Here is a 13,690-nt window from a genome sequence, read left to right on the forward strand (position 1 = left end):
AGGCTCCGGACGCGCAGGCTCAGCGGCCATGGCTCACGAGCCCAGGCGCTCCGTGGCATGTGGGATCCTCCCGGACCGGGGCACGAACCCGTATCCCTTGCATCGGCAGGCGGACTCTCAATCACTGTGCCACCAGGGAAGCCCAAAGTGTTTTTCTTGTATCAACTCCAGTGTTTTTCAGTATGGTTTACAAAAACCTCTATATCTTCCCACTTTTCTTAAGCAGAAGTTGTAGCAACAGAGTTCTTAGACTTTCAGTGGCAGTGTGTTTTCTTCCAGTAACCAAATGGGCTGTTTGAGGGGGAGTTCTGTGTTGGAAGTGAATCAGCCTGGAATAGCAACTAAATATAAAGCCTCACTTATACCCAGACCAATGCTTTTTAAAATTAATTATTTTAATTAATTTTTGGCTGTGTTGGGTCTTCTTTGCTATGCACGGGCTTTCTCTAGTTTTGGTGAGTGGGGGATACTCTTCGTTGTGGTGCGCGGGCTTCTCATCACGGTGACTTCTCTTGTTGTGGATCACGGGTTCTAGGTGTGTGGGCTTCAGCAGTTGTGGCATGTGGCTTCAGTAGTTGTGGCATGTGGCTTCAGTAATTGTGGCTCGCAGGCCCAGTAGTTGTGTCGCACGGGCTTAGTTGCTCCGTGGCATGTGGGATCTTCCCAAACCAGGGCTCGAACCCGTGTCCCCTGCAATGGCAGGCAAATTCTTAACCACTGCGCCACCAGGGAAGTCCCCACACCAATGCTTTTGATGCAGTTTTTTTGCTTTTGTCCAATAGATTGTGCATTTTCACTCTTTTAATTTGTTGGTAGAAATAAATTTTGTTTAGGTAGAGTTGTAATTTTATCTGACAAATCATTGAATATACTACTTTCTGTAATGGAAATAAAAGGAATGTATTTCTGATGTTCAAACAGATCTCTGATTTTGTGTGTGTGTGAGGTAGCTATTAAATTTTATAATTTTATTTTTTGATCTGTTTTCTGTTTAGATCAGATAGCATATTTCAAAAAGAGGAAATATGAAAGTCTAAAACATAGGACAAATTCAACCTCATTAGTAGCTAAAATTAAAAATTTTTAATATATTTTTTCAAATAATTACCAAGGATTTAAGAAGTGATATGAATGTTGGTTAATGGTTAACAGTAGTGGAACTCCTGTACACATGGTGGAAAGCAATATTACATATTAAAATAACTTTATACAGCAGTTCCACTTGTTAGAAGATTTTGAAAATAGAAGCACTTGGTGGCATTTGTTACAGTTAAAGAAACAAAAGAGGAGACAATAGCACACATTCATTGAGAATTTCATATATCCTCAAATTCTGAGCTAAGCAGTTCAAAATAAAATGTTCTGTTTGTGTCCCATCGCCACTCCATGAGTTATAGATATTTTTCTTATTTTCATTTTACTGATGAAACTAAAGCCCAGAGATTAACTTTCTGAGGTCACAGAGCTTTAAATTTTAGAGTCAGGTATAAAATTAAGATCTGTCTCACTCTAAACATGTGTTGGTAACCATTGGGAAAGAGTGCCTCATTAAGCAGTCTAAATGTGCAACAGTAGGAAATGGATTAAGTGATTTAGTGTGTATATGTATGTGTGTGGGTGTATATATATATCAGTCAGTGGAGTATCATGCTGCTATGAAATATATCAATAAGAAATGTTGCAAGATTTGCAAAAAGGGCTTTTAAAAAGAGGTACAAACTAGTGTATGCAGAAGGATGTCAACTGCAAAATGTTATAGGAAAAAACCTCTGGAAGGGACAGCCAAAATGTTAAATCCTATTCTCTCATGGCAGAATCCCCCTTTGCATATAATTTGAGGTTGGGGGAGTGTGGTCTAAATTTTCTAGAATGAATATGTATTACCATTGGCAGGGAAGCCCTTGTTGCTTTATATATGGTATATATGACTGTATATAGGTTTAACTCAGTATCTGAAATGAATTTCTGTGTGAAATACTATGAAATATCACTGGAAGTTGGTGGAACACCCTTGTCTAGAGTTTGAGAACCACAGTTTGAGAAATACAAAGAATCTTCCTAGGCCCCACCAGGATCTTATTTTTCAGTTTTATGTTCTTGTTCACTATCAAAGACACAGCCAGGAACCCACATCTTAAGATATTGACTTAATTATAGATGTATGTGGAGGCTGCCATTTGCATTAAGCTAGTTTTGTCACGTTTCAAAAAAGACCTGTGAGAAAAAGGTCTTTATCTGATCTTTATACTTGATGGTCACAATCCCCATCTTAACCAAAATATCAAGCAACGTTTCTGCAGTCCTCTTAGTTTTTCTGCCTCAACAAGTAAGAACCTACCCATCATTCAGCAGAAGCGTAGTTTTCATCATTCCAATGCATATTTTAGTTGACAAAAGAAAATTTTTTTCCTCATTGAACTCTTTGCTTTATATAAAGCTTTATTAGTACCCTCGTTAGTGTGGGGAATTAAGAGTTCTGACGTCTAAGTTTTAGGCTATGCTATTCTCTTGAGTCCTACTTTCCTTTCTGGTAAAATTATAACTAAACTTGCTCTGCTGTTCTTGGATTGTTGTGAGGGGAATATGAAATAGAATGGCTACATGATGTTTGTAACTGTAAGGCAGTTGTATATAGGAATTAAGAGAAAGATGTAAAATTTTTGAATGTATTATCTGGGTAGCACTATAGGAAGATATGTCTTTAATGTTTGGTGTGAGCTCGAGTTTTTCTTTGAAAGGGATATCAGTCTTTTGTGTTCTTTTTTGGCCATCTTTTATGTGTATATCTCTACGTAAGAACTCTTTTTATGTTACGTAAATTGGTACAGCATTATGGAAAACAGTTTGTAGGTTCCTCAAAAAATTAAAAATAGAACTACCATATGATCCAGCAGTCCTACTTCTGGGGATACAACCGAAGGAAATGAAATTACTGTCTTGGAGAGATATCTGCACCCTTGGTTCATTGCAGCATTTTTACAGTAGCCAAGACATGGAAAAAACGTAAGTGTCCAACAACAGATGACTGGATAAAGAAAATTAATATATATATGTAACAATATTATTCAACCATAAAAAGAGGAAAATGTGCCATATGTGACAACTTATATGAACCTTGAAGGCGTTCAGCTAAGTGAAATAAGTCAGACAGAGAGACAAATACCGCATGATTTCATTTATATATGGAATCCAGAGAAGTTAAACTCTTTGAAACAGTGTAGTTTGATGGTTACCAGGAGTTGAGTGGTAGGAGTAATTGGGAGATGTTGGTCGAAGGATACAAATGAGCAGTTATAAGATGAATATGTTCTGGGGATCTGATGCGCACAGCATGATGACTATAGTTAACAATAAATACTGCATATTATATACTTGAAATTTGCTTAGAGAGTAGGTCTGAAATGTTCTCACCACACACACAGAAAAGGTACCTGTGTGAGGCAATGAATGTGTTAATCAACCTTAATGTGGTAATCGTTTAACAATATATATGTATATCAAATCATCACATAGTGTTATTTGTCGATTATATCTCAGTAAAGCTGGGGGAAAAAAATCTGGCTAAAGTAATAAAGTGTGTGTGTGTGTGTGTGTGTGTGTGTGTGTGTGTGTGTGTGTAGCGGTGGTGGTGCTTGTGAGTGTCTGAGTGTATTTTAGAGTCAGGAATATCTCTGAAGAAGTGAAGTAAGAGAGAGAGTCCATGAATTTCTGGGGAAAAGCATTGCAAGAGGAGGGAGCAGGTACAGAGAGACCCTTAATTAGGAATGAATTGGTTATGTTTGAGAAAGGTAATGTGAGAAAAGTGAAATGTAGAGTTTCATGTAGAATCTTTTAAACTGTATTGGGAATTCAGATTTTATTTTAATTTTAGTTAATTTTTTAAAAAGTGACAGGGACCTTAAAAATCAGAGGAATATGTAATTTAAGCTTTAGGACGATTACTTAAGTGTCATGTGAATAGATTGGTGAGTCATATTTGACATAACTTTGGCTGCCTATAACAGTTCCTTAAATGATTTGGAAGTTTATTTCTCTTTCATGCAACAGTCTGGAAGTGTAGTTAGTCCACCGTTCTTAGGGTGCATCCTTATCTGTATGGTTCAGAATGGCTTTGTCACCTCCTCCACTTTCAAAACAGCAGGGTGGGGGAAGGGCCAAAGAGGGATGTGTCCCTGCCTTTTGAAAATCTGGGTTTTTGAAGTTATCACTCCCCCTCACATTCTGTTGTCCAGAACCTGCATTCCACACCAAGATTTGAGGGAGGCTGAAAGAAGAACCCCTGTCCCCAGCCCCCACACAGTCTCTTTTCATTTATAGCTATATAATATTCAATTGTGTAGGTATACCAGTTTTGTTAATATCTTATTATTAGATAAGAAGCCTTTAAACTTTTTTCTTTATTGAGTAATATAATGAATATTTTCTTATATTATCAATAGATTGTGTGTACATTTCCATTTCATGGTGTTCATTTACTATTGCCATGTTTTTGCTATCCAAAATAGTAGGGGGGAAAAAACCACTGAAAAGTGATTTTTTTGTATTTAATTGTTAGTGAAATCAGTCGTTCAATATCGTTTTTCCCATAAATTTTTATTATGGGATATTGAATGTGTACACAAAAGCCAACAATAATATAATGAATATCTTTGTACCCATCTTGTAGCTTCTATAATTATCAACTTATAGCCAGTCTTGCAATACTTAAACTCCTGTCTAAGTTTCCTCTTGTATAATTTTGAAGCAAATCCCCAACATCATATAATTTCATCTGTAAGTATTTCAGTATGCAAATATTTTTTCACATGTCTTTTATCCAGTTGTTTTAACTCTTTTATGAGCTATCTGTCCATGTCCATGGTGTATTTTTTTTCATTTTCAGTAATTTTACACAATTTTATAATAGTATATAGACAGTAAATACGGGTCCACTTTTCTGTATGGGCCTTAATTTGGACAAAGGTAGTAAGTTAAATTTTGGACATGTTAAGTTTGAGATGGAACATCCGAGGTTGATGTTTAAAAGCAGTTATAAACGAACTGTGCTGCTTTTCATTTATCAAAATAGGGGTGATTGATGAAGTCTTGGGAGTGGATGATTTTATTCAGGGAGGGTTGGAGTGAAAAGCAAAAGCTGCAAAATGATGCTTGTAAAGTATTTAAGGCATGGCCACAGAAAAAGACCAAGAAGAAACATTTTGGAAAAAAAGTCTGGAGAGAGCAGTGTCTAAGGAGGGAAAGGTTAATAACATTTATCGGATGTAGCATAGAGCTCAGGGAAGATGACAAACAGAAATATATTTGTTGGATTTTATGATTAAACAAATGAAAAAAGAGATGCAGACCAGGACACAGTGAGCTGTACGGTGCAAGATAGACCTGAGTTTGAATTCCGACTGCCACTTGTCTTGCTTCATTATGTTTGGAAATTTGCTTATTGAGCATTAGTTATCCCACTTTTTAAATGGCGGTAATAATACAGCTTGTCTTTTAAGGTTGCTGAGACGTTTAACTGAGAGAATGATCAGCACTTGTTTGTGTCTTCTTTATAAATGGTATTTGTTGACATCACATTTTGATACCTTATTGGCTGATCTAGGGTATCTGACTTCAAGTGGTTTCTATTACACAAGTCCTGTATCTGTTGTTTTTGACTTACTGTACTGATATTCTTTTTTTATATAAATTTATCTATCTATTTGCTTGCTTGCTTATTCATTCATTCATTCATTTATTTATGGCTGCGTTGGTTCCCCGCTGCTGCGCGCAGGCCCTCTCCAGCTGCTGCGAGCAGGGACTACTCTTGGTTGCGGTGCACCGGCCTCTCACCGCAGCAGCCTCTCCTGTCGTGGAGCACAGGCTCTAGAGTGCGCGGGCTTCAGTAACTGCGGCACGCAGGCCCAGCAGTTGTGGCTCGTGGGCTTCAGCAGTTGTGATGTACACGGGCCTAGTTGCTCCGTGGCATGTGGGATCCCCCCAGACCAGGGCTCGAACCCGTGTCCCCCGCATTGGCAGGTGGACACCCAACCACTGCGCTGCTGCTGATATTCATTCCCCCCCCCCCTTTTTTTTTTTTTTTTGCGGTATGCGGGCCTCTCACTGTTGTGGCCTCTCCCATTGTGGAGCGCACGCTCAGCGGCCATGGCTCATGGGCCCAGCTGCTCCGTGGCATGTGGGATCTTCCTGGACCGGGGCACGAACCCGTGTCCCCTGCATCGGCAGGCGGACTCTCAACCACTGCACCACCAGGGAAGCTCTGATATTCTTTTGATAGTATAGTATAGATTCTTGAGAATTGGTTCAATTTTAACTTTAACTTGCATTTATTAATTGCCAAGGGTTCTAAGAATAGAAAATGATTTAGGTATAAGAGAGTTTCTGCCTAAAATTTGGATTTAAAAAAAAAAAAAGAAAGAAAGAAACCGGAATTGACTTATAAGAAGTCAATTTAAAGTAAGCCTGCTAGGATTCTCCTGGTGGCGCAGTGGTTAAGAATCTGCCTGCCAATGCAGGAGACATGGGTTCGAGCCTTGGTCCGGGAAGAACCCACATGCCACGGAGGCAACTAAGCCTGTGTACCACAACTACTGAGCCACAACTACTGAAGCCTGCGCGCCTGGAGCCTGTGCCCCACAACAAGAAAAGCCACCACAACGAGAAGCCCTCGCACCACAACGGAGAGTAGTCCCCGCTCTCTGCAACTAGAGAAAGCCCGCGTGCAGCAACGAAGACCCAACGCAGCCAAAAATAAATAAATAAATAAATAAATTTTAAAATAAATAAAATAAAAACTAAAAATAAAATAAAAGTCTGTTAGTGGCAAATACTCTTCGTTTTCCTTTAATCTAAGAATGTCTTGATTTCCCCTTCATTCTTGGAGGATATTTTTGCTAGATAGGAATTTTGGAATTACAGTCCCTTGTCTTTCAGCACTTACAAATGTTCTTCACTGTTTCTGCCTTCCATAGTTTCTGATGAGAAACCCACAGTCACTGGAATTGTTTTTCTCCTAAGTGGAATGTTGTTTTTCCTTGGCTGCCTTCAAGATTTAAAAATTTTCTTTAGTTTTAAGTAATTTGATTATGATATATCTGGGTACAGGTTTCTTTGAATTTATGTTGTTTGAGATGCATTGATTCTCCTGAAATTGTAAGTGTATATCTTTCACCAAATTTGGGAAGTTTTCTGCTGCTGTTTCTTTAAATATGATTTCTGCGTGCTACTCTTTATCTTCTTTTGGGACTCTGATGACATGAATGTTAGACCTTTTGATATTGTCCCATTGGCTCTGTTCATTTATTTTTTCTATCATTTTTCTCTCTGTTCATCAGATTGGATAGTTTCTATTGCTCTATCTTCAGGTTTACTGATTCTCTTCTCTGTTGTCTCCCTTCTACAGTTGAGCCCCTCCAGAGAATTTTGGGTTTACTTTGGATATTGTGTTTTTTAGTCTTAAATTTTTATTTGCTTTATATACCACACAGGCACACACACAGTAATGTAATGAATCTTACTTCTCTGTTGAGACTCTTAACTATTTTTTTTTTCCCCCAAGAATCATCTTCCTGGCTTCTTGAAGCATGGTTATAGTAGCTGCCTTAAAGTCTTTGTCTGAAAATTCCAGAGTCTCTATCATCTTGGGTTTGTTGTGTGTAAGTTGTCTTTTCTCTTGTGAGTTATTGAGATTTTCCTGGTTCTTCATATGTCAAGTAATTTTGGATCATATATTAGACATTTTGATCTTAACGTTATGATACTCTGTCTCGTTTAAATGCTATGGACAATGTTGTTGTTGTTATTACTTTATTTTTAGGGATAGGAGGATTTTTTAAGCAGGCATTTGGTCTTGTTAGGTTCAGGTCATAAGTTTCTGCCTACCCTTCTGTGCACTAAAATTCCAGTGACTAGTTTTCAAAGCCTTTGTTTCTATCTCTCCTGCATGTACACCCCACCGAGTGGCAAATTTGGGAACCTGATAGTATGTTTAGGGTCAGATCCACTTAGGCATAGTTCTTGGGTGACCCCAGGAGTGTTTATAGAAGAACTTCATGGTGTCACTTTCTTGAGCTCCTTTCTCTGCAAGTTTCCCTGACACTTCCTGGCTCTTAGAGACCCTTCTTCCTTGTCATATGGCTAGATAACTAGGGTTTTCATTTGGTGTTTTGCTGCACACTTCCACAACTGCATCTGCCTTTGATGCCAAGCAACAGGATGGTAGAGAAAGAATATAAACCATGGGAATTCCCTCCACACTCATGGGATCGGAAGGGATCCGCTTTCTTGAAGTTTTAGGTCCCTGTCCAGCCACTGCTGGCATCATCACTGCCATAGCTGCTGCCTTTGGATTGCTTGGGGGCAGGGTCTGAGAGAAAGGGAAAGAAACCTCAGAGGATCGTCCTCCCTTTTAGGGGCCCCCTTTACTGCTTTTCAGACAGAAAAAGAGAAGACTTCTCTTGGAGCCATTTCTGTCTGCACTTACTGTGCAGTTCTGAGTTTGGACTGCCTTTGAGTCTAGGCTGAGTGATCCTAGGGGAAACGAAACCAGGAAACTCACTGCTGGGTTAGTAGTACTTCTAATTTTGGTTTCCTCCCTGAAACCAACTGCTACCATTTTCAGAGTCCTCAGATAGCTTCTCCATGCATTCTGTCCAGGTTCTTAGTTGTATTCGGGAGAGACAGGATAATTTATGCTTATTACATCATCTTTACCAGAACCAGAACACGGATACCGTTTTGATTTCATTATAACTGTATTGTTCTTTTGTTTTGGTTAAGAAATTACTGAGCAACCAAGATGTACTAGACTTTGTTTGGAGATGTAAAGATGGATAATCTTTAAGGTGCTTCCAGTAAGTCCACAGGTAGTCATGTGATGAGGGAGTAGAGGCAGAAAGTAAACATAATTTCATATTATGCATTAATAATAATTGAATTATTAATCTTAATCTTTTTTGATCCATTTCTGCTTCAGGATTTGACTTACGGTTTGTGACTGAAGGAGAGAATATCCTATTTACATTTCATTAATTTTCCACTTATTTGAAAATTTAAGGGATGAAAAGTCTGGATTTGTATATGCTGGAGGAAATTAATACATAGCTATAATAAATATAATTTATATATGTAATTATAATAAGAATAAGAAATTAAAATAAGAAATAATTTACTATTATATACTTGTTTCTCAGGTCTTAGAAAAATATCCCAATACACCCATGAGTCATAAAGAAATTCTTCAAGTTATCCAGAGAGAAGGACTAAAAGAAATCAGGTGAGTTATTTAAGTATTATTAGTAGTAATTATAATACTTGATTAGAATATTTTGTAGTATATAGCAGTCTGCTTTAGTCCTGAAGATTGATTATTTAGTAATAACTGCTTTGTTAATTTATGATTTATTCAGCTCAGATCTTTGGAGTTTTCATTCATAGCACAGTTACAAAACCAAAAGTAAGTTAGAAAAAAATTCTTAGAAGGTAGCTGTCTCCACACCCATGCACTTTAATTCTTAGGAAGGCCTGGAGCCATCTTCAAGCCTTCATCTATCAGTTCAGGCTTTTGATTTAATAAGCTTAGTCATTAGCAAATTAAAAAGTCCTCTAGTTCAGGGAGAATGGTAGATGTAAACAGTCTAGGAAAAAATAACCTTGGCCAAAAAGAATTAAATGGAAAAGATACATAAAGCAGTATGTGTTTCAAGTAATAGTCTTACTACGTTCAAATAAAACAGCCTGGGGTCAATTAATATAGGACCAAAGATAAAACATACTTTAATTTCTAAGAGCTTTATTATATTACAATAGCATATAATAGTCACTGTTCATAGTCAAGACCCTCTGCCATCAAGAAATATTAAAATTATGTTCAATATATTTTTTATGTTAAGGCGGAAATCCGGGTGTCTACATTAGAGATATTTTCATTAAGAGAAAAAGGTTACAGTGCTACTAGTTGTTCTTACCTGGGGGTGGTATAGTGCAGGGGTCCCCAACCCCGTGGGCCACAGACTGCTAGTGGTCCATGGCCTATTAGGAACTGGGCCGCACAGCAGGAGGTGAGCGGCAGGCAAGCGAGTGAAGCTTCATCTGTATTTACAGCCGCTCCCCATCACTTGCATTACCACCTGAGCTCTGCCTCCTGTCAGATCAGCTGCAGCATTAGATTCTTATAGGAGCTCGAACACTACTGTGAACTGCTTATGCGAGGGATCTAGGTTGTGTGCTCCTTATGCAAATCTAATGCCTGATGAACTGAGGTGGAGCTGAGGCTGTGATGCAAGTGCTGGGGAGCGGCTGCAAATACAGATTATCATTAGCAGAGAGGTTTGACTGCACAGAGACCGTAATAAATCAATTGCTTGCAGACTCATATCAAAATCCTATCAGTGAGTGACAAGTGAAAACAAGCTCAGGGCTCCCACTGATTCTGCATTAAGGTGAGTTGTACAATTATTTCATTATATTTTATAATGTAATAATGGAAATAAAGTGCACAATAAATGTAATTTGCTTGAATCATCCCCAAATCATCCCCCACTCACCCCACCCCCTGCCCCAGTTCATGGAAAAATTGTCTTCCATGAAACTAGTCCCTGGTGCCAAAAAGGTTGGGGACCCCTGGTATAGTGTAATACCCATAGGGAAAGTGTTTAGGATTTTGGGGGGGCTATTTTTGATTGTCACAATGATGAGAGAGGAGGGAGCACTATGGCATTTGGTTATTACTCTGAGGAACAAATTCTACTGATGTATTCTAATATTTTTTATAACACTATTGGGATTTATAGAACAGGAATGAGCAAGAGATTTAATTTCTTTTCATAAAATTAGACTATTCATAAAAATTTCATAAAATTTTCTATTCCTAAAAATACACACTGGGGAAATAGACCAGCAAATCTGATGTAAAGAGATCAGACTCCATCAGTGCCCTAGGTCTAAATGACAATTGCAGGATCATCCATCTCTAACACAGTAAGGTTCTGACTTTAAACTTGTCATTATTATTTCTAGAGAGTAGACAAGAACAGTAAATAAGAAAGAATACTAAATAAATAAAAAACAGAAGGGGAAAAAAGGAAGAACTTTAAAAAAAATGTAGCAAGATGGTGGAGTCATCCAAAATAACTTCTGGCTTCACTTAGTAACAACTCAGAAGCTATTCTTGGTTAAACTGTGTTGTGGTGATACAGTTACGTGACCACAAAGCAGTACTTTTAAAGTCACCAGTGACTTCCATTTTGTTACCTCACTGGACTTTTAGTTTTCCCTTTCTTGTTACCTCTCAGCATCATTTAACACAGATGACTACTACTTCCTTTTTGAAACTCTGTATCATTACCTGAAGTGACCAAACATTCCTACTTTCCTTCCTTGCTCTGCAAGCTCCTTCTCAGTTTTTTTGCTTATTATCTTCTCTCTAACTGAAGTGCAATCGACATTCCCATAGCTTTTTTGGGGGCCACTTTTGTTTTGTCACTTCCCAGTTGTGTAGGGAAGCTAATTCCCACCTCAGCCTTTGTACATGCTGACCCCTTTACTTAATTAACTGTTGTTTTTTTCAGGTGTCAGCTTGAATATATCTTTTCCAGAGAACTTTGGCTGACTTCCCAATCTAGATCACATTTTCCATTTTTAGTTTGGTATAGTGTTCTGTGTTTTTTCTTTATAGCACTTAAGATTAGAAATTACATATCGTTTTGGTCTTTCAAAAAAATCATGTAGCTTCTCTATAGTTTACATTAAGCTAGTAGCTCCATGAGGGCAGTGACATTTATCTCCCCCACTCCCTCTCACCACTGACTTGGCATGTAACAGGCATTGCAAACCTACTTGTTAATGAATATATGAAGTATCAGTGATTGGAAGATGACATTCAAATGTAGTCCTAGCTTATCCTCTTGCTGCATGATGTGTCTTAAATGGTAGTCTTAAAATCTTTAGTTTTCAGGTACATTATAGAATGAAGTAACTATGCTTATTGAAGATGTGCTCTTTTTTTTTAACTAGTCTTAGGATTTAATTAACCAGGAAGGGGGATTATTGGGAGGGGCACTCCTGTAAAAATATACAAAAGGTCTGTGGGGCTAGGTGGAAGGGGAGATAAATATGTACGTGGAACCCCGCCTTCCTTTAGCCCCTCCTCCCCCAGCCCTGAGAGGGCATGAGGACTTGGGTGGTAGGTGAAGAGGAGGGGGGCACTTTGGCCTCTGACTTAGTGAGCCTTTGGGGAGGCAGGCCAAGGGCCTAGGGGCCCTCAGAAGCGACAATGGTAAGATATGCTCCATTTTACAGTTTTATTTTCATTCCTTAATCCTGAATACAAGGCTTTTCAGCTATTTTTCCCTTTGCTGTTTTCCCTCTGTTCCCCCCATTTTGAAGAATTTCGCTTAATTTTGATAATTCCATGCTATATTGTTTTATTCTAAAATGTATTAAAATGGAAGCAGCTCAAATGTCCATCAGAAGTTGAATGGATAAATAAAATGTGGTATATACACAGTCAATGTAATATTATTCAGCCTTAAGAAGGAATGAAATTCTCATACACGCTACATAGATGAACCTTAAAAACATGCTGTGAGTATATGTATAACTGATTCATTTTGATGTACAGTAGAAAGTAACACTACATTGTAAATCGATTGTACTCCAATAAAAATTTTTTTAAAATATGAAAGAGAATGTTTATATGTATTAAAAAAAAAACATACTGAGTGAAATAAGCCAGACACAAAAGGACAAATATTGGACAATTCCACTTACGTGAGATACCTAGAATAGGCAAGCTCCTAGAGACAGAAAATGGAATAGAGGTTACCAGGCGCTGAGAGTAGGGGAGAATAGGGAGTTATTGTTTAATTGGTAGAATTTCTCTCTGGGATGATGAAAAAGTTCTAGAAATGGATAGTGGTAATGGTTGCACAACATTGTAAATACTTAGTGCCACTAAATCGTACACTTATACAAGTTACCATTTTAGCCATTTTATTATGTATATTTTGCCACAACCAGTCAACAAAAAGAAGTATTAAAAATGAAGTGATTGGCTCCTGGCTGAGAAAGACTGAGGGTACTAGTCCCTTTAAGAAGTTAGGTGATAAGATTGAAAATCATTTACCCAAAGTATGGACTTTTGAATGAATTAATTAGAAATGTACAGTATTCTTAGAATATTATAACATTTAAATTAAATACTGTTTTATAACTATAAAGCATATCAGCATTTTAGAAAACAGGGAGAAAAAAAAAAGTCCTTGAATTTTCCCCCCTCATAGTAGCTTATGACTTCGTGTATTCCTTAACGAACTCCTTTTAAAGGAAGAGTTTCCCATGGGAGTCATGGGAAAGAAAGAAGATTCGGATTTTGTTGTTTCAGGTGAAAGGAACATTTTGAAGTGTTCTAAAAGTAGCTTAGTTCTGTTTAGAACAGATACGTAATGTGAAAAGGGTTGAAGTAGTCCCTAGGAAGAAGAAAAGATAGAAAGATTTTAAAAGAAAGAAGAATTTGGGACTTGTAGATGGTAGCAGTTATTGGTAATTTAGATAGATAGATGCTCTAACTACGATATTTGGTCATTCCTAAAGAAAAAGAAGTTAGTTTCTGTACTGTTTGCCAGTAAATAGTTATTTCCAAAAATTAAAAATGGTTTTTAAACAATTTGTTGTGACATCTCACTTCCTTGTTCAA

General features: G+C 37.7%; 1 protein-coding gene across 3 annotated transcripts in view; it reads left to right on the top strand.

Annotated features, from left to right (window-relative positions):
- The window catches only part of ASXL2 (ASXL transcriptional regulator 2), a 126,641-nt gene that overhangs the window by 38,436 nt on the left and 74,515 nt on the right, over nt 1–13,690 (top strand). For 2 of the 3 annotated variants that reach the window (XM_067007949.1, XM_059079158.2), the window contains exon 2: nt 9,189–9,271. The exons of the other annotated variant lie outside the window; for it this stretch is intronic. In XM_067007949.1, coding sequence (XP_066864050.1) covers nt 9,189–9,271 — 83 coding nt within the window. The remainder of the gene's footprint in view (nt 1–9,188; nt 9,272–13,690) is intronic. 3 annotated transcript variants of the gene reach the window in all.

Source organism: Kogia breviceps, chromosome 11, assembly GCF_026419965.1.
Source record: "Kogia breviceps isolate mKogBre1 chromosome 11, mKogBre1 haplotype 1, whole genome shotgun sequence".
Taxonomy (NCBI): Eukaryota; Metazoa; Chordata; class Mammalia; order Artiodactyla; family Physeteridae; genus Kogia; species Kogia breviceps.